This window comes from Lepisosteus platostomus, chromosome 18, assembly GCF_059453375.1.
Source record: "Lepisosteus platostomus isolate fLepPlt1 chromosome 18, fLepPlt1.hap1, whole genome shotgun sequence".
NCBI classification, from domain to species: domain Eukaryota; kingdom Metazoa; phylum Chordata; class Actinopteri; order Semionotiformes; family Lepisosteidae; genus Lepisosteus; species Lepisosteus platostomus.
Genome location: NC_142628.1, coordinates 1,167,128 through 1,191,205, shown reverse-complemented (window position 1 = coordinate 1,191,205; position 24,078 = coordinate 1,167,128). Strand labels below are relative to the sequence as shown.

General features: G+C 42.5%; 1 protein-coding gene across 3 annotated transcripts; it reads right to left on the bottom strand.

Moving 5' to 3' along the window:
* Positions 1-210: 210 nt before the first annotated feature.
* On the bottom strand, positions 211-23,925 carry prr5l (proline rich 5 like). Of its 3 annotated transcripts, none has more exons than XM_088611697.1 (9): positions 22,935-23,925; positions 13,136-13,319; positions 7,357-7,437; positions 6,811-6,859; positions 5,647-5,704; positions 4,349-4,440; positions 3,390-3,530; positions 2,951-3,071; positions 211-2,286 (listed from the first exon to the last, which is right to left on the bottom strand). In XM_088611697.1, the coding sequence occupies exons 2-9, from the start codon at positions 13,252-13,254 to the stop codon at positions 1,946-1,948; spliced, it is 1,002 nt and encodes a 333-aa protein (XP_088467823.1). In that variant the 5' UTR covers positions 13,255-13,319; positions 22,935-23,925; the 3' UTR covers positions 211-1,945. The 3 variants fall into 3 exon arrangements, with proteins under 3 accessions (XP_088467823.1, XP_088467820.1, XP_088467822.1); XM_088611694.1 differs by having other exon boundaries at positions 211-2,289; positions 22,935-23,910; XM_088611696.1 differs by lacking the exon at positions 22,935-23,925 and adding an exon at positions 19,944-20,122 and having other exon boundaries at positions 211-2,289.
* Positions 23,926-24,078: the final 153 nt, after the last annotated feature.

Genomic DNA, 24,078 nt, shown 5'->3' with positions numbered 1-24,078 from the left:
TCATCAGGTATTGCTCTTGTCCCCTTACAAGCCTTATGAAATACAGCTTTAGCATAAACTGAGGAAAAGGTATCCCTGTGTCCTCAAGATCTTCCACATTACAGGATCTATTGAATGTAAAAATACAGAAATATCAAAACAGAGCAGGACAAAGGCTGTGTGGATCCCTGGAGCAGGACTGTTGTATTATTACATAAAAGAGTAATACAGTTTATTGTGACAGGGAAAATAAACCAGTTTATTTGGACTGAGAATCTTTCAAACAGACTGGTAGTACCAGAGAAAGCTCCTGCACTGGTCCTCCATGACAGATCAAAGTAAAAATTCCTGACTGAGAGCCAAATGTACCAGAATGCCTAATTAATCCCACTAGGCTCTGAAATAATTGCAGTCCATTTCCATGCTATTCTTTGTAGAGGTTCAGCTGAGGTTGCAATGAGGACAGTAGTGGGGGGGCTGAACTGGACAGTCCGCTAGCCTACTGGTTTTCAAGAGGAGTTAGACCTGTGGAGTGATCTGTCTGGGAAAGACAGTGGGGGTCTGTCCTACGGACCCCCAGCTAGATGTACACTGCATACCAGATAATCTGCTGGGTGGGTGAATACTTTAGTCAATGCATACACTGTCTCACACCTCTGTTATAAGAGCAATGCAAAACCCCTCCTGATTGTATCAAAGTGTCTTAGGTAATCGATTTAAACTGGTTGTGTAAGTCAACTGGGTCTTACTAATTAGATATTCAGATTTCATCAAAACAAATTGCTTATTTCAAGTAAATTTCATTTGATAAAACTCCTTTCATGAGCTGTTAGATGGTTGTTGCAGTGCCTGATTTGTGCTAATGGTGATTTTATTAAAAATAAATTTAACATTTAAAAGTAAAAAAGAAAAGTTAATTTTCAGTGTGCACACAGCTGGTTGGAATGGGTCTGGTACCAGCTGGTGTGGATTAGCAGCTGTCTGGTCCTCAAATGCCATGTAACTGGAATCACATGTGAATTAGACTATCTGACTCAACCCCAGCAAGCCAAAATGGAAAACTTTACTGTACTGAGCCCGAGTGCCTGGGGCGTATTTTCTTCTTTTCCATTAGTGTATTCTACACTCCCCTGTCTTCTGCTTGAATTCAATGTATGAGTTGCAGTTTTCATAATGTTAAAAGACAGCCATTCAAAAACCTATACAGAAGGAACATGCACTGTGCACTATAATGTTACAAGGCTGTACACCTCCAGGCTTTGTGCTCCAGTACAAACTGATAGCAGTGTGCAGGGTGTTGCACTGAAGTTTATTTTCTGGCTTGCATGCATTTTCTAAGATGGCCTTGTCTGTCCGTTATTTGTAGAAGTCTCTGGTGTTCGCGACTGTCTCCAGTGTCAAGTCGAGCTCAGCTCACTTCAGGAAACTTTTAATTCAGACCATGCAACGCAATTGGTAGGAAACTCAGACACTGAGATCACATCCTATTTTCCTAAAACTGTTACAGTATATATAAAAATACAAAAATCACAATAAATTAAGTTCATCATGAGTTCCCCTCTGGCAAGCTGTGGTTTTTACAACTGGATCAAAGAGACTCAGCGTCTTTGCCCATTAACAAGATTCATGCTAAAGATATTTGATTGAGGAAACAAAAATAAAACCAGCCTCAGTCTCCTGTTCAACCTCAACTCAGACACCTGAACTGTAAGTGAGACCTGAAAAGGAAATGAATGTCAATGCGGGGAGCCAGGCAATAATGAAAATCGTTACCAGGCCACGTCGTAACTCCTAATCCATTAATCCATCAGTGATCAGTTTCAGCAGGTCCTTGGATCAACTAGCTATCAGACATAAGATAAAAATCGGAAGCAGAGAGGCCTCAACGTCTGTGTGATGCTCCTATTCGCCCTTAGAATTTTGTCTGTGTTTCAAGACCCTGGCTTGCTCTTTAGCTGGCCATGAGCTAGCTGGGTAGAGCACAGCTCAGTTCCGAGGAGCCTTGCAGTGACATCATGACCATGCTCCCCGGAGACTCTCCGATGTGGGGCTCGCTGATGAAGTGCCGTGGCCCCATAGCACTCTCTTCCACCCTTCCAGAATGCATCATGGTTGCCACGGTGAGCAGCTGCAAGTCAGAATGTGCGTTGGCGACAGTGTGCCTGCGGACACCGCCCACCTTCTCCAGGTACGCCTCTCCCTCCTGTTCCACTAGTGGTGCCAGCAAGGAATCTGGGGCATGCTGGGTAACCATAATCTCTGGTCCATAGTGCATCAAGCTCCCAGCCTTGTGGCGTGGTGCCCGTCCTTCTGAAACACAACACAGACATCCGGTAGACATGACACCATGCGGTGCTCTCCAGGAGAGGACAGACTGGAACGGAATACCACTTCAGAATAAACTGTATATTTTTTAAGCTACAGTAGCTCACAAAATTAATACAAATAAATAATCATACTAACGAAAGAAGCAAAAGCATGTGTTTACTCTCACCACTTCCATCCGAAGGCCTTTATTTACTTTTAGAATACTTCTGTTGAAGGACCAAGGTCGAGCGTTAGGCGTGACCAGGGCCACAAATAAAGCACCAGGCAGGGCAGGTGAGGAGCAAGGTGAAAGATCAGCAAGTGGCCTGAGCAGAGGTGTAGATTCAGTTACAAGTTTAAACCTGCTCACCTGTTACAGTTTAATACAAATCAACATTGTATCATGTTTTTGTATATGGCAAGTCTCCTCTTACAAAATAGAGTATTTTAAAATACTCTTGCAGAATTCCACCCTTCAATCAGCTGGACCAGAAACCCCATAATGAATATAAATAATCCCCTATAACTGTTTATATCATCTTAACTTCACAGCTCTAGGATTTACACCTACAGTATGTCTTTGCTGCCAAGCAAAGCATACAATTTCTTGGCAAAGGCAGAAAAAGCATTGTGTATATCTGTGCTGAAAGGCAGCAGTGCTTACCCAGAAAGCTGGCAGCCCGGCTCTTCTCCAGGTAGTTTCCCAAGTATGGCGACACCACCAGTCCCACCAGTTTCTCCAGCTGGCAGTACTCATGGCTGGGGCCGCTGGGCTCATGGGTGCCCTGAAAGGGAAGAGCGACCTAATCAACTGATCATCATTCATTCACTCATGTGCATCGCTAAAACTGTACAGTATGCCATACTGCAGCTCCTGCACCTTTCATATCATATTCAGCTTGGCTGTTCCCTCTACAAGTGTGAAGATGTGCAGTGGGACTTGAATGACCTCCTGGGTTAAACCCTTATCCTCTTAGTCTTTGAAAGTAAAGACTAAAACACAACCCCAGCAGCTAGATTCCCAGTGGGAGACCAGGCCGGTTCCTTTCTCCCATCTAAGGCCCTCTGACACAAACCATGTGCGCAAGGGCAGTTCCCCTCACCTGAAGGATAAGCAGCATCTGTGTGATGGCAGGGGGAGTCTGGGCCTCCACGCTGGGAAGCAGCTCCTCCAAGGGCAGCTTCAGCAGCACAAGGTCCCTGAAGCCCAGCAGAGCCATCTGTCTGACTGTCAGCTCCTGGCCCTGCATCACGTCAGACACAGAAAGGAAATGAGGAAATAAAACAGTGCGAAAAACAGCAGACTTCCTCTTTGCAGTTTCCTGGACATCTACAGCAACAATCTTGCGTCTGCTCGAAAAACAACCCGCAACTGCTTGACTGGAGTTTCCATGGAACCAAATATTTCACTGGCCAGTTAAATCATTTCTGAAGTGTAGGTACTGTATTTCCCTGTTCAAGATGAGGAGTAGTGGCAGGAGACCTTATGGAAGTTTTAAATACTTGTGGAGAGTATCTGTTTAATTACAGAACAGACCACCCTGTGCAACAATGTGCACGAAACACCTAACAGCAAAGAGTTTGGGGAAATGTCTGTAAAAGCCTAAAAGCCAGGAGGAATGGAGATGTGTACAATATTAGTTAATTATTTGGCTCACACATATATGCAAAGCTACTTGTACCCATTTTTACATCCGAGCATTATCCTGGAGATACCTGAGTACTGTATGTCATCTTGCTCAAGGGTACAGTCAGAGCCTCTCCCCAGGATTTGAACCCACATCCTTTTGGTCTGGAATTCAGAGCCCTAAACCCTAACCTCGCCTCCACACCCCTAGCTCTTCAACTGTAAGGTGGATACAAACAGGTCATTGACTGAAAAACCAAATACTGAGGGGAAAGCGAAGCACGAATAGAAGAACTGAAGTAATGAAGACACATTGACCATTTATATCAAAAATGTTTTTTGCATCCTGCGCAACTTGTGAAGCGAGACGAAAGGAACAATTTATCGTCAGAAGCAGAGTGATACTTCGGTTTCTCATTGACTGCTGCCGTTCACCTGGACTGGATAGAAGATGGCCTGCAGAGTGGGCAGAATCTCTGTGAAGAAGCGGTCCCACATCTCGGAAAGAATAAGAAGCTGGCTGTCACCTGCAAGCGACACAATCAGAGACAGAAGAGGCTCATACACACAGGCGTCGGAGAGGCAAAACAGGGACCAATCCAACTTGACGCTACGGCTTTGACGCCTGGCCCTTGAAGTGGGGAGCACTAGCTGAAAGTTCTCGGAGCGGTCTGGGAAGATCTGGGAAGTTGTCTCTCAAAATTTTCTTCAATCAAATATCCTTTTACACCCTTTATATTTGGTTTCTGAGTCCTTACATAATTTAGTAGTTTTCCAGTGGATAAGCAGCACTTGTGCACGAAACTGCAGCTCATACAACATGAATATGATTAAGCTGCCACACAGTGGGAATCTGTAAGACTTCTCTTTGCCAACAAGGAGCTGTAGGGCAGGGGATTGTAGTGGATTACCACAGTACCACAGCTTGAAGTCACATTTCATTTGAGCACCCTTACAGTTTGTAACTTTTCACTCCTCTCCCCTGGTGTACAGTGTTTTCCATGGCTTTGGAGAAAACAATTTGATACAGGATCAAAGCATTATGGTGCTCCTGCTGTTTTTGTATATTCGCTCTCAGTTGCCAGACTTAGAAGCTAGGTACCTGCCTGGAACCTCTAGGAGAGCAGGAGAGCACTGCCCATATAGTACTGTTGATCCCTGTAATGACCTGTCATGGTTCCCTTTGAAACACCAACACAAAAGAAAATATTTTCAAAATGGCAACTTGTAAAGGTGGGGGCAGATGGAAAACTCCATGAAAATCTCAGGTTAAGTGCAGGCCTGGGTCTCGAGTGATTTGACTGTGGCAGCACAGGATTTAGTGGTCACTGACATTTCTGTGCAATAAAGAAAGTGCAGTGAAGACTGCCAGGGTGCTAACACTGAGCAAATGCCTTCAGCCCTGAAACACTGACTGGTCTCACCAGCTTGTTTTTTTAACTTTTTGAAGCTGCTGTTATCCGCATGACCAACATTGTAAGGAACGGGTGGTCAAAGAGTACCACCCTGATTTGACAAGCATTTTTTTGTGTTTCAGTGATGCAGTTGAGTTCACACCTGATCTGTTCTTCTCAGTATCCTTCCCTGAATTTAGCTTTTTTGCCTTTTTGGTTTCAATTTATACCCAGGCATTAGGCATTGATCATCCATGTGGAAGTGCAGCTTGTTTGGAACTGAGACAAGATGAAGGAATTTCATTCTTCCTGACTGAAGCATTTTGGGAGCTGCATTACCTTCATAAAGCTGGATCTTCTCTGCAATGTACACCAGCCCTTTGTTAAGGAGTTGATTCTGTAAAAGAAACAGACTTTCAGATTCTCCAATCAGTCTTGCAGAGGTGCCATCATTATCTATCAGTGCAGAGTGCTGCCTCTTCCCGACACACAGAGAGCTCACTGTAAGTCCTACCTGCCATCCTCACTGTTTTTAGTTTAGGTACGTAGAGTTTTCAAAAGTTGTGCCGCAACTTGGGATAGGGTGCTAAAAAGATATTTAACGCTTTTCAAAGGTATTCAGTTGCTGGCAATTTTAATAAGACTTAGAAACCAAAGGAGTCAATGACTGCAATCTCTGAGCTAGAGCCTTGCAGATTATTTTTATGTCCACATTTAGTAATGGTAATGGATGGTAATGTGAACAAAAGGGCTGAATTTATGGTCTGGGAGTTGGGAAAAACAACTATAAATACAGTAATAAAGAGCATGTATGAGAATCTAGAAATTAAAAAATAGCAATTAATAAAATGAGGTGAAAAAGAGTTGAGTCTCTTTTTAAACACAGTGAATATACAGGTTTGTTTAAAAGAAAAAAGTTTTTTATGTTGTATCCAAGATATGAATGCTTTTTAATCATTCAGTTCAGAACATTCCAGTTAAAAGTGTCCATCTTCAGCTGTTTAGAAAGGAAGGAATAAGTTGGAATAAATATATTATATATGTTATATAAATATATGTTAACTCTCAAAAACGTAACGAGTCACAAGTCGACAATATCTACAAGATACCAAAAGGGATATACTGTAGGTATATCCTCATACATTTTGTATTAAATCATAAAGGCATGCACTGAAAATGATATGTGTGGTGCTATACAGAACTATGTTAACCAATGTGTAAGTGATCCTGTCCATGCATACAGCAGTCTGACTCATTCGTGACAGGGTACATGGTGGAAGGCATTGCTTGTTCAGTTTAACCTGAGTCTCAGAATGTTGCTCCTCGATGTCTACAGTTCACAGACAACCCACTCGTCTTCTGGAGATGCATCTGCACACCATCAGATGTGACATCAAGGTGTGACTCAGAGTGACGCAAGAATATTGCCGGCCAGTTATCAAGCCAGCTTTTAAGATCAGCTGTGAAGATGGCTGTAAAACACGCTTGGAAGGAAGAAACTACCTGAAAATACTCAGTGATGAAGGAGCCCAGCTCTGTCTTCAAAAGCCACCTGGAGAGGAAGAAAACATAAATAACATAACTGGCACTGAAAACATCCATACCAGACACACTGCTGAAGGCTAGAAGTCAGCAAGCCCTCCTGTAGAAAATGTAACACACAGTAGTGACTGATATTCCAAACCACACATACTGTATGGGGAAAACGAACTTCTGTCGTGGCTCTCAGCAAAAAAAGGATTGGGGACAGAAAAATGTCTGCTGGAGATTCCTGTGCTTAGTCAGATGTATTAAAATACCAGCCACTATGCAGACACAAATAGCAGAACGTCACATTAATAATAAGGAAACAGCTCCATTTTATTTTATGGGTCACCTGTAAGCTACTGTATGTCTTACTGTTTTGTTACTGAAACAGCTTGTTGAGTGCAGGATTTCTCTCCTCTCTCCTCTCAGGGCAGCACTGCAGGCCAGCTGACGGGCTGGCAAGCAGCTGCACGAGCTGGCACGGTCACAGCAAGGCAGGAAGAGGAAGAGGTTCTCTCTCACCTGATGCTCTCGTTCAGGGAGAAGAGCTCGTTGGACTGCAGCCCCCCACCCTGGAACACCTTGATCACGGCCGAGTGGACACTGCCAAAAGAAAGGCACCGTTTCAGACAGAGGAGCCTGCAGAGCAGGAGACAGGAGAAGTCAAGACCCACAGAGGATCTCGCCGAGCTACTGTATAGTCATTATATGCGGTTTTGTTATGACGCACTGTATCTTGCAAGGATTCGTCAGCTGTTCTTTGTTCTTTTTCTTGAGCCAGCTTGTCGATACAGCAGAATTTTCAAATCAGATTGAGATTTTTTAAAAAGCATTTAACTGTTTGCCGTCATGTGACAAAAAGTATAACAGCGACACTTCCTTGCCTGTATTGGCTTGGCCTACATGACGCACGAGGCCAGGCTAGCACATGCTGCTGTGTTTGTGTCTGATCTGCGTGGTGCTGGGCATTGCCTGCAAAGACCAAGCATTTTAATTGACAGGGTTGCGTTTGTTCAATTATAATTCTATAAATTGTAAGTGGGCGATGAGGCTTCATGTAGCATTCTCCTTGATTGTACCCTGTCACTCTGTTGTGTGCTCTAGAGCATCTGCTCAGTTGCACAAGCATGCAGTGCAGTTGGGAACAAAGTGTATGAGACATCAGATAAGATTTCGCTTCAGGTTTTGCGTAATTCTTTTGTGTGGATACCAGGAAATCAGTCATCACACTGAAACAGACTTGGCATTTATACTTGAACTTCTACAGTTCCAACTGTCCTTATTTGCTGCAGTAGAGGTATCACCTATTCCTTGATTTTGGTGTGCTGAATACATTTTCAGTATTTTAATGAGGTTTACCTGATGCAGTATTAAAAACTGTTTCAAATGACCTGCATCATAATTGAGGTTACAGAACGTTACATAAAAGGGGCATCCAACACTCTCAATAAATGTTCCCCAATTAACATTTTAAATGAACGATACAAGAAAAATGTTTATAAAATGCAGCGGAGTTAGGGGAAAAAGAAGGAGGTTTCTTTTTTTAAAACATACAGTATATGGGTTGCTTCCAAGCCTCCAAGTTGCTTCTAAGAGGCTTTTATCAAGAGCAGTGTGGATAATATCTACAAGCAAACACTCAAGGAGACAGGAAAATCACAGTGCATTAAACTGCAAAAGCATGCACTGAAAGCATTAAACTAGAAACCATATGAGGTCCAATACAGTGTTTCACAGATCTATATGGATGTGTTCTGGTATACAGCAGTATATACAGGAGCTTTTTTCAGTTCGGGAAGACTGAGTGGAAAGCGATGCCCACTGTCCGTGGCACAGCAGTGGTGCCCGCAGAGCGACGATGAGATCGCGATCCCGGACGGTCCAGCAGAGGAGCCGGCTCGGCTCCAGGAGGAGAAAGTTCAGTATTCTCTACCACATCCTTCTGGCACCTGGGAGGCCTGATCGTTTCCCTGTCTGCCCCAACCCCCAGAACATCCTGCCAGTCCAGGCGCCTTCCCCGCAATGGCAGGAGGTGGAGAGGTAGAATGTGTCTGACACATTTCCATCCGGAAAGGGGAGATTTCAGTGCTGTGAAAACAGCTGGATCAACAGAATTCTTTGCTCACATTCTTTCAGCGTTGGGCATGGTGACAATCTTTGCTGTTGGCCAGGCTGCGAGACGAGGAGTTTAGACCTATTTTCCTGTTATTTGCTTCTTGCACTCCCAGCTACCATTGGCTTCATCCAAATATGTGGGCTATTCCAACTGTCATCAACAGGTATTGGAACAGGACAATTCTGCTCAGGGCTCTGCCCACCTTTGCTTTTCTGTTTCTGTTATAGGGAATTTTCGATTACCATAAAACCATTTGCTTATTTTGTAGATCGCGAAGTGCCGAAGCTCAAAGCCTGTTAGTGTGATCTGTATTAGTAACTAATCAAGCTGACAAAAAAGCTCAAGAGCAGATGTTCAACAGTCAATGGAGGTACTGAAGCACTTAACTGTGACATGCTCATAACATCAATGTTTTTAATTAGTCATTTCAAACCCTATAATTAGATGCTAATGAGCGTACTCTATTCTTGAAACTCTTCCACTCTGATACACCTGTCATTGGGTCTGCAGAGTTGCTGAGTCTGACTGTATGATATCAAAATAGCCCATGGGTAGCCGTGTTGATAAAAATAGATCAGTTCATTTTACTAATAAAATTTGCATGTTTTTCATTATTTTCATGAAACCACCATTTAAGCACCTTCTTGTTTTATAAACACGGGATATGTAGCATGACACTTGTTTTTTGTTCAGATGTGTAGCCTCATCTAGCTTCTCAAACAGCCTTCTCGTTTCTGAGGAAATGTGTTGTGTGAGCAACACTGGAGATCAAAGTCTGTCCCCTCTCAATCCCATTCTGTTCCTGACTGTCTCCACTGGCAGAGCGCACAGGGCACCAGCAGAGATGCTTCACATCCTGTTGCTTGTTTTTCTAGCATGTCAAGGCTATTTTAGTGGAATTCACACATCGTGGGCAAATGAGGACTTTTTTTGGAGACCTGTAATAAAAAAGTCAATAAGATAAAATAGCAACCTTCTTGAAATTTATTTTTTAAAATTGGAAAGGGACATGATAAATTTTTCACCTCACAAGGAGGTGCCGGGTGGGAAGACAGCTGCAAAATGAGGGGTACTAGACCTGATCCCCCACACAACTCCAGCACAGGGTAAAACAACAGCTGTAAGGTCTGTCAGACAGTCCCCTGTAGCTTTAGATGGATTCATATGAGGACATTTCTGTGGCAACTGAACTACTTTGAAACACCCACTTCAATTAGAAAACTCTTGTTCCCTACATTCAGAAATTGCTCCACTGAAATTATATCTAAAGTCAATGTATAAAACAAAAAAAAATCCTAAGATTTCACAATTTCACTCAGCACCAGTCCCTCCTGGGTGTCTGTGCAATGCTTCACTTACAAAGTTATTTACCATTTTGTCTGCTTAGCGTGGTGAAAACAGGTTCAGAGAAAACATGTTGTTTAGAGCTGATCAAGAGGAAATGAAAAGAGGAAGTACATCGATGATAAACAGAAATAACCATTGAGCTGACCTCTTTTATACAGTGGGAGTGGCAGTAACACAGAGGCAAACAACTGCTCCTGTGAGGCAACAACACGACCTCAAGGGTCAAGGCTCAGCAGGGTCTAGAACACGGGTCCGTCTGACCCGAAGGCTGTAATACAGGGGTTCCCAACCCCATTCCCGGCCCCTGGTGTTCATTCCAGCCTGCCCTCATTCCATCACTGAGGCCGTGCTTGATACATGATGCGAAAAGATGAATTCCTAATGCAAGAAATTGTATAGGGCTAATAAAGAAACAGTACAGTATTACAAGAGGTTGTATTATTGGGATAACAGTGTTTTGGTTCTAGTCACAACTCTGGGATTTTATTTCGCTTGCAGACATGTTTTAGAGCAGGGAACAAACACTTCACACTGACCTTGTTCAGGCTCTGAGTGTGTAACTGAGGGCACGGGGGGAACAGGGTGTGGGCCCCCTGCTGTAGACATGGGGGTGCAGGCTGGCATTGCCACTGGATGTAGCTTCTCGGTCTGGGCCTTATTTGCCACAATTTTTTCCCACTTCCTAAAGTTTACATAGTTTAGTTTAAATATGGTAATATTAAAAAACCCAGGAAAAATTACCGAAGACTACCGAACTACTGCAGGGATATACAGTATTCACAGTATTTGGACTGGCCTTTACTGCTTTCTTACAAGGTACTGAAAAAACATAGGCTTACTGAATGTGGTCATTGTCCAACTTCTATAAATTAGATTTGTGAATCTTTAGAGGAGATTTCTTTAACAGCAGCCAACGGAAATATTCGTGGATAACAATCACATACCTAGCAGGGTGCAGATGGTGTTCAGTTTACTTTGTAATAAATTTCCACATAACTTTAAAAAAAAACTCAGATTTGGATGGTGTGCTACAGAACCACTTTGAAATACCTGTAACATCACAACCCTGCAAGGCCATAACAGCATCTGATATCGCATTTCCCCACAGGTGAGATAAGGGACCCTAAACTGTTTATCTGTAAACAAATGCCGTTCTACTGCATGCTATGCAAATAGAAAACAAGACAGTGTGACGACAGTCTGTGCTGTTTTGAATTGGAAGTTATTTAGGCAAATCCAGAAGAGCTTCAGATTTCAAAACCGATGACGTTAACCCACGTGTGCCAAGTGTGAACTGTTCATGGGCCAGAGGGGCTCCCCGAGTTTGTCACCCTTCAGTTTGGACCCCCACTACAGCCCCAGCTCCCCGGGGGGGAGGACTGTGCCCACTCTCCTGCAAAGCCACACGTCATCAAGCCACTGGGGGTCTTCCAGCACTGGGCCCCAGCTGGCTCACAGCAGTGCATGCCACGCTGGCAGCACCAGCTCCGGGGCGCCTGGCCAGCCAGCCATCACAGTCATATGCCAAGCTGAGAATACCCCAGCCAGCTCAAACCAGTCCTGGTGACACTGGGCCAAGCGTGTGACCACTGTGGGTATCCCTGTCACAGTCAGAGAACCAGGAAAACGGCCCAGGCTCTCTGCAGGAGCTCCTGCACTGGCTGAGCAGAAAGACGAAAGCAGAGAGGTGTACTAGACCCCAATGTCATTCAGCTGGGTCTGAAACAGCATTATCTCTGGTCTTCAGGCAAAATACAGCCCATCAAAAGCATAACAACAAGACTACTGGTCTGCTGTGTGTTCTCTGTGATCCTACTCATTTTATTTAAAAAAAAGATGGTAATAAAAAATGAGAAATCCATTTTAAAATATTTTTTTTGTTGTTGAACAATTTAATTTACAGAAGTGCAGGTATGAATATGTCACTTTGCAACTATTAATGCACTGCAAGGAGATTCTTCCAGCTGAAAGTCTGTGATTCCATACTGAAAAATAACCACTTCACAAAAAAAGCATGTGTGAACAAGTTAATGGATATGATTAACTATTCCATTTTACTTCTGTATAATTAGCTGCTGTCTCCTTTGTCAGGAAAACAATGGATTAAAAAAGGCTTCAAAATTATATCTGTTAGGTTCTGTTTGTGTTTTATATCTAAGACTACAATAGCTCTATTATGCTTTTCGCTAACAAAAAGGCGTTTCACATTACAATTGCAATAAATACCCTACTGAAAGAATGGAGACACAGGCTTTCTTCTATGTTGCAATTTTACAAAGGGGAGTTAAAGTTGACTTGCTTGTTAATTACCGCCTGCACAGATATTTGATTTTACTAGTTGGGTTTTAATAAATACAATGTATTTTTCTCCATCCATGAACCAGTAGTTTTGAGAGTATTTTGATCTGATAAAGCCATATTCCTACTGTGAAATGTATTTCAGAGTTTGCATGTTCTCCCCAGGTCTGTGTGGGTTTCCTTCCACAGTGCAAAATCATGCTGGTAGGACAGTTGGCTTCTGGGAACATTGGAGTGTGAGTGTGTGTGTCTGTGTCCGTGTCTGTGTGTACCCTGCCATGGACTGTTGTCCCACCCAGGGTGTGTCTTGCCAGGAGAGGCTTCGGCTCTCCTGCGATCCCATATTGGATAAAGTGGTAAGAAAATGGATAGATGGATAATGTATAAATTCTTTTTTTTTTTTAAATAAAATTCTGCCACCAAGAAAAGCTGCAACTCGATATGCAATACTGCCGCTAGGTTGTGTGTGGCTCACGTGACACTTCTGTAAGACCCGCTGGAAGAACTGCCACAGGGAGCTCAGCACTGGAGGCCTCCTACCTGTTCCACATGGTGGCGTTGCTGAGCTGGACCGCCTGGCTGCTGGCGTGGAAGCGGGGCAGGTCCGTCAGAACCGGGGAGCTCATGAAGCGGGGCCGGGGCCGGCGGAAGGAGCCCATCTTCTCAGACGAGGCGGCAGGCCAGCGGAAATCAGCCGGGACCGGGACCGCACAGGCCAGGCCAGCTGGGATCACAGGAGACAGAGGAAAGAATGGAAATCGAGCCTCTCAGGAACAACCGCTACACAAACAGGAAGACGGGTACAGAGAGCTCTTTCTCCATTGCTACAAATCACAGCTCCAGTCCTTGTAATATTGTTCCATCCATCTTTTTTCCAACTGCTTTATCCAATTCAGGGTCGCTGGGGAGCCGGAGTCTATCCCAGCAGGCAACGGGCACAGGGAGAGATACACCCTGAACGGGACGCCAGGCACTCATTCACACCAGGAGCCAATTAGCCTAGCAGTATGTTTTTGGATTGTAGGAGGAAACCCACTTGAACACGGGGAGAACATACAAACACCACACAGACAGCACCCCTGGAATTGAAACCAGGGCCCCAGTGCTACAGCAATGCTCACCATTGCGCCTCTCCGGCACCCTAAAATATTATTGAATAAGCAAAATAAAAATGATCTCATTTTGAACGTTTAATGAACAAAAATCTCAATTATTCAATGAAGCATCAAAGGCAAACTGGAAATCTGCTTTAAACCAACAGATCTGTGGCACTAAATTAATGGGTATAAAACAAACCGCCCCTTGAGGATAATAAAGACTCTCGATCTCTTTCTGAATATGGAAATCCAAGCAAATACAGATAACAGAATTAAACAAAGGAAAAATGCAGAACTGAAATGCAAAAAGTACTAGCAGGAACAACTTGTTTTACAGTTCTAATAGTGAGTTTTCTTGTTCCTCCCTGAAATTACTTCTTGGTATGGTATTTATGGTTTTAATTCTAGAGCAAGGAAATATTTGCAGTCCCAGTGTATGAAACTTTGCAACATGACTGTTAAATTGATTATGTTAAGTATTTTATATATTCGACATGTAACTCAAGAACAGTTCTAAATGAAAGACAGCCTTTCAGACTGTCAAGCTCATTTGGTTTTTCAGTACCTTAATGATTCAAAGATCTCATGTTCAACAGTATGGCTGGGCAGCCTGTTTCAGACTTTCAAGACCCTTTGTGCAAAGAAGTTCCTGTCCTGTTTTAATTACAATTATTAATAATTCCTTAACAGTTGCTGAGTCTAGGTGTCTTGGAATTCTAACACATTTTAAGAACAAGGGTTATGTTTGTAAAGACATGAATAACATGAATGAAATGAATGTAGAAACATTTATATCTCAAATATTGTTTTGGATGACACAAAGAAAACATTTAACAAATATAATAAAATATATTAAATCAAATAAAACTTATTATAAAACACTGACCAAAGGTTCCTACTTCTTACTGCACAGGGATTTTTGAGTCTGGATCCGCAGTTAAAAGCCTTTCTGGGTTATGTCTACAAAAAACAGGCATGGCTGCAAGAGTGCAGCTAATAGAAAAAATGTGATACTGAGCAAAATAAAGTACAGTATATTAAATTACACAGACAAGACTGGGTTTGCTTACTGACATACTTTTATCCATGAAAAAAATATTTGCATAGAACAACAGAAGCACCCGTTATCAATGTGGTGAAACTGCTGATAACAGACCACACAGTTTTTATCCATACGACGTTTTACTTAACCGAACATTTGTAATATTCCTATATTACAGTAACATCTCAAAGAACGTGAAAAAGTACTTAAAATAAAGTCACACCTCAAGGCGGAGGCAGTTTTAAAACCTCAAAAGATAATTTTCATCAGTCTAACTGCTACCTGTTCTTCATGAGAAAGTACACTCAGTAATTCTGAAACCACTGAGCATGCACTGTTATAGGCTGCAACTGAATCTGCATAAGTGCTTCCTGTAAAACCAACTAAAACTGAAACCTGTTCATAACCAAGTACCCCAGCTCACGATCTGCCTGCAGCTTACAAACAAGGCAGGACCAGGACTGATATGGACAGTCCTTTAAGAGAAGCACGATGCGTGGCTTTCCGAGAGCTGAAATAAACCAGGCTACAGTTTACCCTCTAAAAACAATGTAATCAGTTTAATCAACATTCATTCAAATTGGATCATTTCCATGGTGCAAGGACTGTTTTTTTTAAAAAAGGGATGACGGGGGTGGCAGTTATTGCATTTCAGTTTAGAATCCAGTCATTTTGTCTTTAGACACCTACGTGTTAGCTCCTGAATAAATGCCACCAGATGCTGGTGATCTGTGTAAAAGATGCAGTGAAACCCCTACAGCACCTCTTACCCTGCCAACCACCACACCAGTGAGCAGCACCTCACCGCCCTGACTTATCGCCACCTCCCTTGGCGCACATGTGCATGATAAACAGGAAGAGGCGCTCGGCACTCTGACATCAAAGGCCCGTGTGTCAGTGCTGACTCAGTGCTAACCACACCACACGGGCCACTCGGTGCGCTCTCCTGCTGTCAGGCCCAGGGCTCACAGCTCACAGCGAGCCTGAGCAGCCTCCCGCCTACCCACAGCACCACACACCCATGTAGCTGTGCGCTTTCACATGCGTCAACACAGACTACACAGCGCACTGAGAACTGAGCACTGAGCAGGCAGTTAGAGGGCCATTAAACCATGGGATGCAAACAACTTCTGAATTTATACTCCTGCAAGCTGATGAAAGATTTTTATTACAAAGGGGAAAAACAGTTTGAGACCACACTCCTGAGCACAAAATGGCACAGTCAGATTCCCGAATGCATGCATTGCTCTTTTCAAACTCTTTGTATAGCAGGTGCACACTGAAGAGCAGAGTGGATTTTTAAAACCATTTTAGTACATTTTCATCCAACTTTTAAAAGCTGAACCTCATGCTCGTGTTCTGCCAATCGCAGATTCAATTAGACATGCAAAGACAGCAGTGCGTATATTTGGCATTGCAAGAGTTACACACTGTCAGATTTTGTACAGTGCATGTACTGTAGCTAAAAAAAAAGTAACAGCTGTTTCATCGCAATCATGCAATTCATTACAGAACAATACACATTCAAACTAAACCAGTTCCCTATTTTACCGGGAGATGAGTAACGTTTGAACTGTTGTTTTGTATCTGCAGTATCAGAATAGGCAATGGACAGACTCCATCAGGGTCCCCCTCCCCTCTCCTCTGCTTCTCCTTTTTCCTCCTTATGAAACCATTACAGGACAGTAATCCTGTAACACGGAGGCGATCTTAGGGTCTGGTTTCTACAATGTGTATTGCATATGTCCTTGTTTCCCTTCAGTCTTGATATCAAAGTCAGATAAAGGTGAACAATAAATGGCTTATTATCAGAGTTAAATATGTATACACACCGGGATCTTTCAACAGGGAGCCATGGGGGTGTGATATTTAATACCACTGACTTGGGCGATGGGCCCAATTTCAGTTTGGGGGTCCTTCTGCATGGAGCTTGCATGTCCTCTCCGTGCTCATGTAAGTTTTTGGCATGTACTCTGGTCTCTGCCCTCCTCTCAAAGAGATGTTGGCTGAGAAAAGCGATGTCACTAACATGCTTCTGTGTGTTGCAGTGATCTGATGGTTTGAATTTACTGACACATTGAGAAATTGAAACAGTAAATTGAGAAAGTACCTTATACCTCCTAGGAATCAATAAATAAGAACAAACAGTGACATACACATGGATTCAAAAAGTACAGTAGACAATTTTATTAAAAAATTATAAAACATGCCAAGAGCATAAAGCATGTATACTATACTGTATATGAATCTGTCATGGTTGATCAATCACTCAGGGATTACAAAATATAGTTATATTTAATTGTTACTAAATAATAATCTTTTGTTATTGAAGTCAAACTCATAACAATTATTCTCATACAATCATATTAATTTTTTCTTCAAGTTTTTGTTTGGAATAAAATCTTAATTCTCGAGTGTTTAAACGTGAATATTGAATGTGCTGTGTACTCATCAGAATTGATTGGACAGGCACAGTTATGATGAGCATTTTTGCAGGAAGAGGAACAGGAGGACTCCTTTCCCCGTCAGCGTTCTCTGAATTTTGTGCCAAGAGATGCCACAGTAGGGAAGTAATCTGCTTAGCATCTCACTGAAGTCGACTTCCACTGTACGTCCATATAGGATTGAGGAACCATTCACAAGTGAGACTTAGATGGGGAGAAACACCTGAAGTTCCCTCTCCCATATTTTGTAGCTGCTATGGTGAATATTCATTGATATTCAGCAGTACCAACAAAATGTCCCACTGATTGGTCATCAACTATAGTTTGCATCCACTCTAGACATGTTCCTCATTGATTGATCACTCTGGCCCCTCACTTGATTTGACAGGTGATTTGACAAATCTGTTTCCCGCTAGGGAGGAAGACTGAGAGGTATTGATGTAGGTCATCACTGGAGCTGTCAAGACGAGACCTGTTTGTGTGTCCTCGTTTGTAATACAGAGCGTGGACATCCTGCTTATCAGTCCTATCTCAGCAATCTTCCTAGGAAGCTCAGTCAAAGGAGTTAAGAAGTTGAAGGATATTCTCAGTTCAAAGAATCCTGGAATACTACTTTTATAATCTTTCCAAACACCTAATTCTAAGCAGAATCATAATCCTGTTGCTGAAGTGTGTCCTCCAGGATTGACTGATTTCCAGTCCAGGGTGAAGTCTTGCCTTTTGCCTTAAGTTTCCAGGACAGGCTCTAAGTTACTCCAAGACTCATACCAGGAATAAATGGAGTTCAGATAAGGGACAGGTGGGCACTTAGAACATTTCTGTAAAGTAATGTCCCATTTGACACTTTTTCCATCAGCAAGTAAGCTTCTGCAGCTTTCAGACATGGAAACATGAATTCTCTCTGGGGAATATTACTAGAACAGTAAACCAAGTGGCACATTCCAGGTGGAAAACGGTGCAAAGCTGCAAGAATACCTTAGCAAGGTCCCTTGTATATTACCTCCAGGCTCCTCTGATGCATATGTTCTGGATTGGGAGTAACCTGAAGCACCTACACAGTAATTCTTTCCACTTTACAATACAAAAGCATAATTTACAGAGAAGCTGGAGAGAGTAGAGAACAATATTATTCTTTCTTTCTATCCTCTGTAATCCCTTGATTCGCCAAAACCTCTGGGACTCCAAGTCGGTAACATTCTTTTCTGTGGCCCCAGTGTTTCCAAACTTTTGAATGGTACAAATGCACACATTCATAAGAAATCCACTTCACTGCATTTAATTGAATAGCTCATAGTATTTATAGTATTTAAGTGTTTATAGTATTATCTTCCTTTTGTTTTTAACTAACAATGGCACTTTAAAAAAATTGGTAGACAGGTGGAAATAACCAGTGTGAGGAAATATCTTTGTCACAGACACAGGCTACAATAGTTTAGCTTGAATGAGTACATCTATTGACCTTACAAATCAAGAAGCATAACCTATACTTGATGATTTAGAGATGTTTTGCCTTCTAGTAGAAAAGCTCAGTTTTGGGTGTTTGGTGCATTGGCAATCAATAGGGAGACCTTTGACAGTAAGACACAACCAGTTCAACTGGCCATGAGAACTTGGCAGAAGGACCACTCTGGTATACAACCTATAGGGCTTTCGGTTTTCCCTGTTAACACTGGAATTCTACCTGCTCAATAAGAGCCCAAGAGAAGGAGGTGCTGTTTCTTTTGGCTATCAAGTGTTCTACAGCCAAGGTCATTAGGGCCAATGGAATTTCTTTGAAGCATTACAATAAAATGGAACTCTTTCTGCCTCCCAGGCCTACACAAAGATCCCATGCCTTTTGTTTGCTTCAGCGTGGTTGCCTGGCAACTTGGAAGAAGTATTTTGTGATCCTTGCTGTTTGGCAGAGAAAATTAAAATAAACAAAGCCTTACTGTGCACAGCTCTTGTGCATCTACCCTCCCCTCAATCATCTGGGAGGAATTAAGAAGCTCGGATGGGTATCCTTTTACTACCAACTGAGTGTAGTGTCATTGCATATTTGGTGACTGGAGTAGTTAAGGATCCTTCAATAAAATTTCTAACAGCAAGTAGTCTTGTCTCAAGTGTTTCCAAACTAACTAGGGCAGTTTTAAGGCCGAATGGGAGCAAACACTTGGGCAACCCATGGCAGAAAATTCAGAAAAGTTACTGCAAGTTCTAACTCAACACTATTAATATGGGAAGCAGCTCAATGAATATGAAGTCTCCGCCACACAACTGAAGAAGGCTCCACAAATGAAACCCTGCCTTTCTTCTTTCTACTTTTGTTTCTACTGCCAGGTAACTGGATGACAGATGTCAAGAAAAGGAAGTCCTCAATGCAACTGGTATCTTGGTGGTAAATGACTACTAGCTCTGCATCAAGGGACTGTTTTACCAAAGTTAGTAAGAGTAGTAACACATTAGTTTAGGGTTTGGTCATTTTCTAAATGCATATAAAACTATTAACACTACATTGTCAAATCAACATATTTTCAGAAGCATTTGAAAAGACAGATTTACACATAACATCCACAAATCATCCAGCAAGCTCCAAATTCACACACTATTCAGCTTCACAGTAAGCGTCTGAGGGATGTACAGCTCTTCACATACTTGGAGAGTTATCTGTCACAGAACCAGGATTTCACAGAACAGGATTTCACAGAACATCAGCCATCATCTGAAATGCGTTTGAGGATCCCCACATCATTTTTCAAGCTAAACCGCTTGTCTACCAAACCCACCTGAGTTGTCAGCTCAGACTTCAGGGTCCCACAGAAAAGTTCTCTTCTCCCAGTGCAGCCAAATGAAAACACACCAGAGGAGGTCAAACTTGGAAACGTGTGTGCGCGTTTGTGTCTGTGTGCGTGCCCTGTGATGGACTGGTGTCCTGTCCGGGGTGTATCCTGCCTTGTGCCTGATGCCTGTTGGCTCAAATTCTGCATTGGAGAAAGCAGGTAGAAAATAGATGGATGGATTCTATTGTTCCTGTTCACAGTTCTGTACAAGTCTTGCTCATTCAGCCATTTGGCCTCCACACCTAAACAGAGATTCCTTGCTCCAGCCTCACACAGGGAAAGTGGGAAAAACTCATCTCATTCACTTCATTTCCTGGCTTCTCAGGAGGAACCCTTTCCCTTCCCCACAAGTTTCAGTTCAAAACCAGTAAACTCAAGCGTAACCTTGTTCATGAGGTCATCTCCATCAGACTGCAGTGTAGCTGCAATGCAAATTTACACTGAACTGAAACTCCGCTTTTGTTTTAAAAAACAACAAAACAGGAAAATGTGCTTGTTTTTCTTCTAATTTCCCCAAAATATAATATTTCAAAAGTGCATAGTTCACTGTGGAACCTTTATTCATAGTAGATTGTAATTTTAACACATCAGGCAGCTCACCCTATATCAAAAAACACTGACTACATGTATTTAGGGAAGCATTTTGTTGTTTTGCAATCTGATTTTTCAGCTCAATGTATAAGTTGAAAAAGTGCCCCTTTTAAAGACCTTGAATTTCATAGGAAGCGTTTCAACAAGTGACCAAACAGAGGAGGAAAAGGACAACAGCTCATTTTAATTTTTCATACAAACTACTGGAACATTCAAGAAGTGTAATCTGCATTTGTTTCACCTTCAGTTTTTGGGTGCTGAACTAAGCATTCTGATTGGGATAGAATGTCCACAATATGAAACAAGACCAAGTTCACATTCAACAGCAATCAAAATAATGTGTGAACTAGACAGAGAAAGTGACACAAGGAGTTTCTTTGGGCTAAAACATGTTATCGACGATCAGCCCTGAGGACTTCTTCAGAATGAACAGTGAAATCGTATACCGTATCAGATAAATCCACAAAACGTACAGGCTGAGACTAGTATAAAAATGCTCTAACACTTCAATCAATTTAACAAACATTACAACTGAAACAAAGCACTTTAAGATTGAATTTATCCTCCAAATATATAAAGACAAAAGTTGAAAACCTTTTAAAAAATTTACTTTCAGTCCAAAGAATATCACATTTTCCCTGCTAAATGTTAGTACTTTTTGAGTTAACAACCGTTTTCTTTATAATAACTCAAACCATTTATGTCTCTTCCTATTCCATTTGTTTGACATGAACAGCTTCTGGTGTGTTTAATCCTGATGACATGATGCAATGGAACTTTGGGAAAAAACTTGAATTACAATGTCCACTTCACTGCTTTTGATGAGTGTCTCCCCCATTCCCTTTAATGTTGCACTTTAATGAAAAGCACCAAGTCAATGAGAGCACATCCAAGTGTATTATATCTCAGTGTATAATTATACAGTAACTAATTACAGCATACCAATTAAGCATCCAAACCAGTGATTATTTTCAAGAAGTATTCTGCACAGTCTTCAGCAAGATTTTCCTGTATTTGCAAGTGTAGAGTGCATGATATTATCTTGCAAGAAGACTCCCCCAAAATTGGGAAATGTAATTAGAGTGCAAAACACGAAATACTGATATAGGACACAACAGCTGTAGGGGGGTCTTGTGTGTGAAAGCAACAGTCTTGAAACCGTATAGTTCTCTATTCATATCGCTACCTCAAAGAATACTCGTCAGTTAATTTGTTACGTATTACTTTATAACCTTTATAACCACAAGTAAGTTGAAGTTAGTTTCCACCTAGTAAGCTACTTCAGCCCTGTACTTAGAGCAAATGACTCATGAAAGGAGGGAAACAAGCAGTTTTAAAAACACTTCATGTCATACTCAATACTAGCTCAATTCTTTTCGTATTTGTGCCGCGAAACGTTATTAACAGAATGCCGGGCTGACCACACCGCACAGTGTGGCTAGCTCTCACTTCGAGCTGAGCTGCATGTACTGTATATAGATGACGATTTCGCTAACTACACTAAATAAAACTTGCAGCTTGTGCTTGGTGCTAGCTATGGAAGCAGCTTTAATGGTAAACGTGCCGTACACTCTCTCAAAACAGTTTCCTTCTTTGAAGTGTCAAAACAAGATCGTTCCAACCCGTACAGTACTGTATCAGCCGCAAACACGTGCACAATACGCAGCTACACGCTTTAGTAACTTTCTAGGCTTGCACAGTAATAATTTACAAACGTGCATCCCCAATTTACCCCATTTCTCCACATCAACAGCAAGAATCAACATTACACATCAGCATAAATAGAACCACTCAGTGACTCGACAACCTCTTCAACTACACTATACTGTATATGCTCAAACGATTAACGTTATTCCACCTAACAGGCTGCTGTCCAGTACTATAACTACATCGATAAACAGTACTGTGGTTATTTCACTTTCAAAAAAACTCTAGTTCCAATGGGTCTAGATAACCATTGGCCTGATACTTTTCATTCCAGCTTGAAGCAACACGCAAATGGGATGAGTCTATCCCCGTTGTTTATCAACAGTGGCAACTGGTTGTTTTTGTGTTACAATTCTGCGCTTCCACGTCTCGTAAATAGCAAACTACGGGACAGTGTGCAGTCAGAGGATGTTTAATTCCAGCACTCCATAATAAGCAGTTTGATCAGCAAGCATACAGGCTGCTGCAGAAGTGAAGTCCACACACTGAAAAGAGAGTCATTACTGGCAGACCGGTCTCGTGGTGTGTCCCCTTCTTTGCAGTCATGAACTAAACTGGATTTACTGTAAGATTTTTGTAATACAAGCATTTAAAAAAAACGGAGCACTATAAACTCGCCAGTGCAACGGGAAAACTTACCGCTTTCTCACGTACAACTCCAATCTTCACTTTTTCGTAGCCTTTTTTGTTTTGCCTGTAAAAGGCATCAGGAGCGGGGACGTGATGGGTTCCTTTCACATCTGTGCCAGAGAGCAGCGCTGACACAGCCTGGTAAATGTCAACACCAATTATACTGAACAATATCCGTTTTTTTGGCAGCTTTTCGTAGTTTCTGCTGTTCCTCTTCCAGCGTGGACAGTCACAACACGACCTGAACAACAAACAGGACCGTCCCAAACGCCGTCGGGCTCGCTGCGGACAAACTCGTGGAGAGGAAGTTCCCTGAGAGCAGCTCGACTCCGGCGCGCTGAACAATGACTGACCGAAGTGGAAGCTGCTAGTTGTGACTTCAGCGATCAAGTGTGCTTCTCTCCTTTCGGCTAACTTCACTAAAACCAGTCGAAAATGCAGCCGGCGATCCCCGGCCACCTCCCCAAACCCAACTTTGGAAGTATGTCTCGCTGTCTGTTTAATTATTCATGAGGGCTTATTTTCGCTCCCTAGCATCTCTGTCGAAGTATATTATGCAGGCATCTCCCACTGTGGAGACAGTCACACTGGTGAAAAGGCACAATGCATTGCTTTTCATTCACCACATGCATTTGTTCATCTGTGTAAAAAAAAAGGCACAAGAGAAAAGTTCTGAGCTTAAAACAAGAGGCGGGTACCAAAATGCGTTAGAAAAAAAGTTCCGATTCCTACTCAAATCATTCGTTTTATTTTGTGAAGAAATAACCAGGTGTGCAGCATAACCAAAGAGCCTGTGAAATCCTCTGTAAGAAAACGAAACAGGTAGTATTGGTAGAAATACTATGTGTGACTGTTGTGACAATTGTTTGGTCTTGGTCAATATACGTCAGATGGCCAGTCCCGTGGAGCTAGTGTCGGTACCGTATGAAGACCACGAACCTGCCGAGGGCCTTCTCCCACATCCTGACGGCCCCTGCAAGCGTGTCACTGCGGTCCGCCTGCCCACCCTCCCCCGGCGCCTGCTCGACTGATCACATGAGGGGCCTGGGGAGGCGGGAGTGTCACACCGGAGTAGTCGCCGTTAGGTGTGAGTTCGTCATATCAGTATGTGTAAGGCTGGCAATGCAAGCAGCAGAATCAGTCGCCCCCTCAT

Coding starts and splice junctions, on each gene's coding strand:
- prr5l (XM_088611694.1), bottom strand. CDS start 13,254: ATGGGCTCCTTCCGCCGGCCCCGGCCCCGCTTCATGAGCTCCCCGGTT. Junction 7,438..13,135: donor AACGCCACCATGTGGAACAG/GTAGGAGGCCTC, acceptor TTCTTTTGGCAG/TGTCCACTCGGCCGTGATCA. Junction 3,531..4,348: donor CCATCTTCTATCCAGTCCAG/GTGAACGGCAGC, acceptor GACGTGATGCAG/GGCCAGGAGCTGACAGTCAG.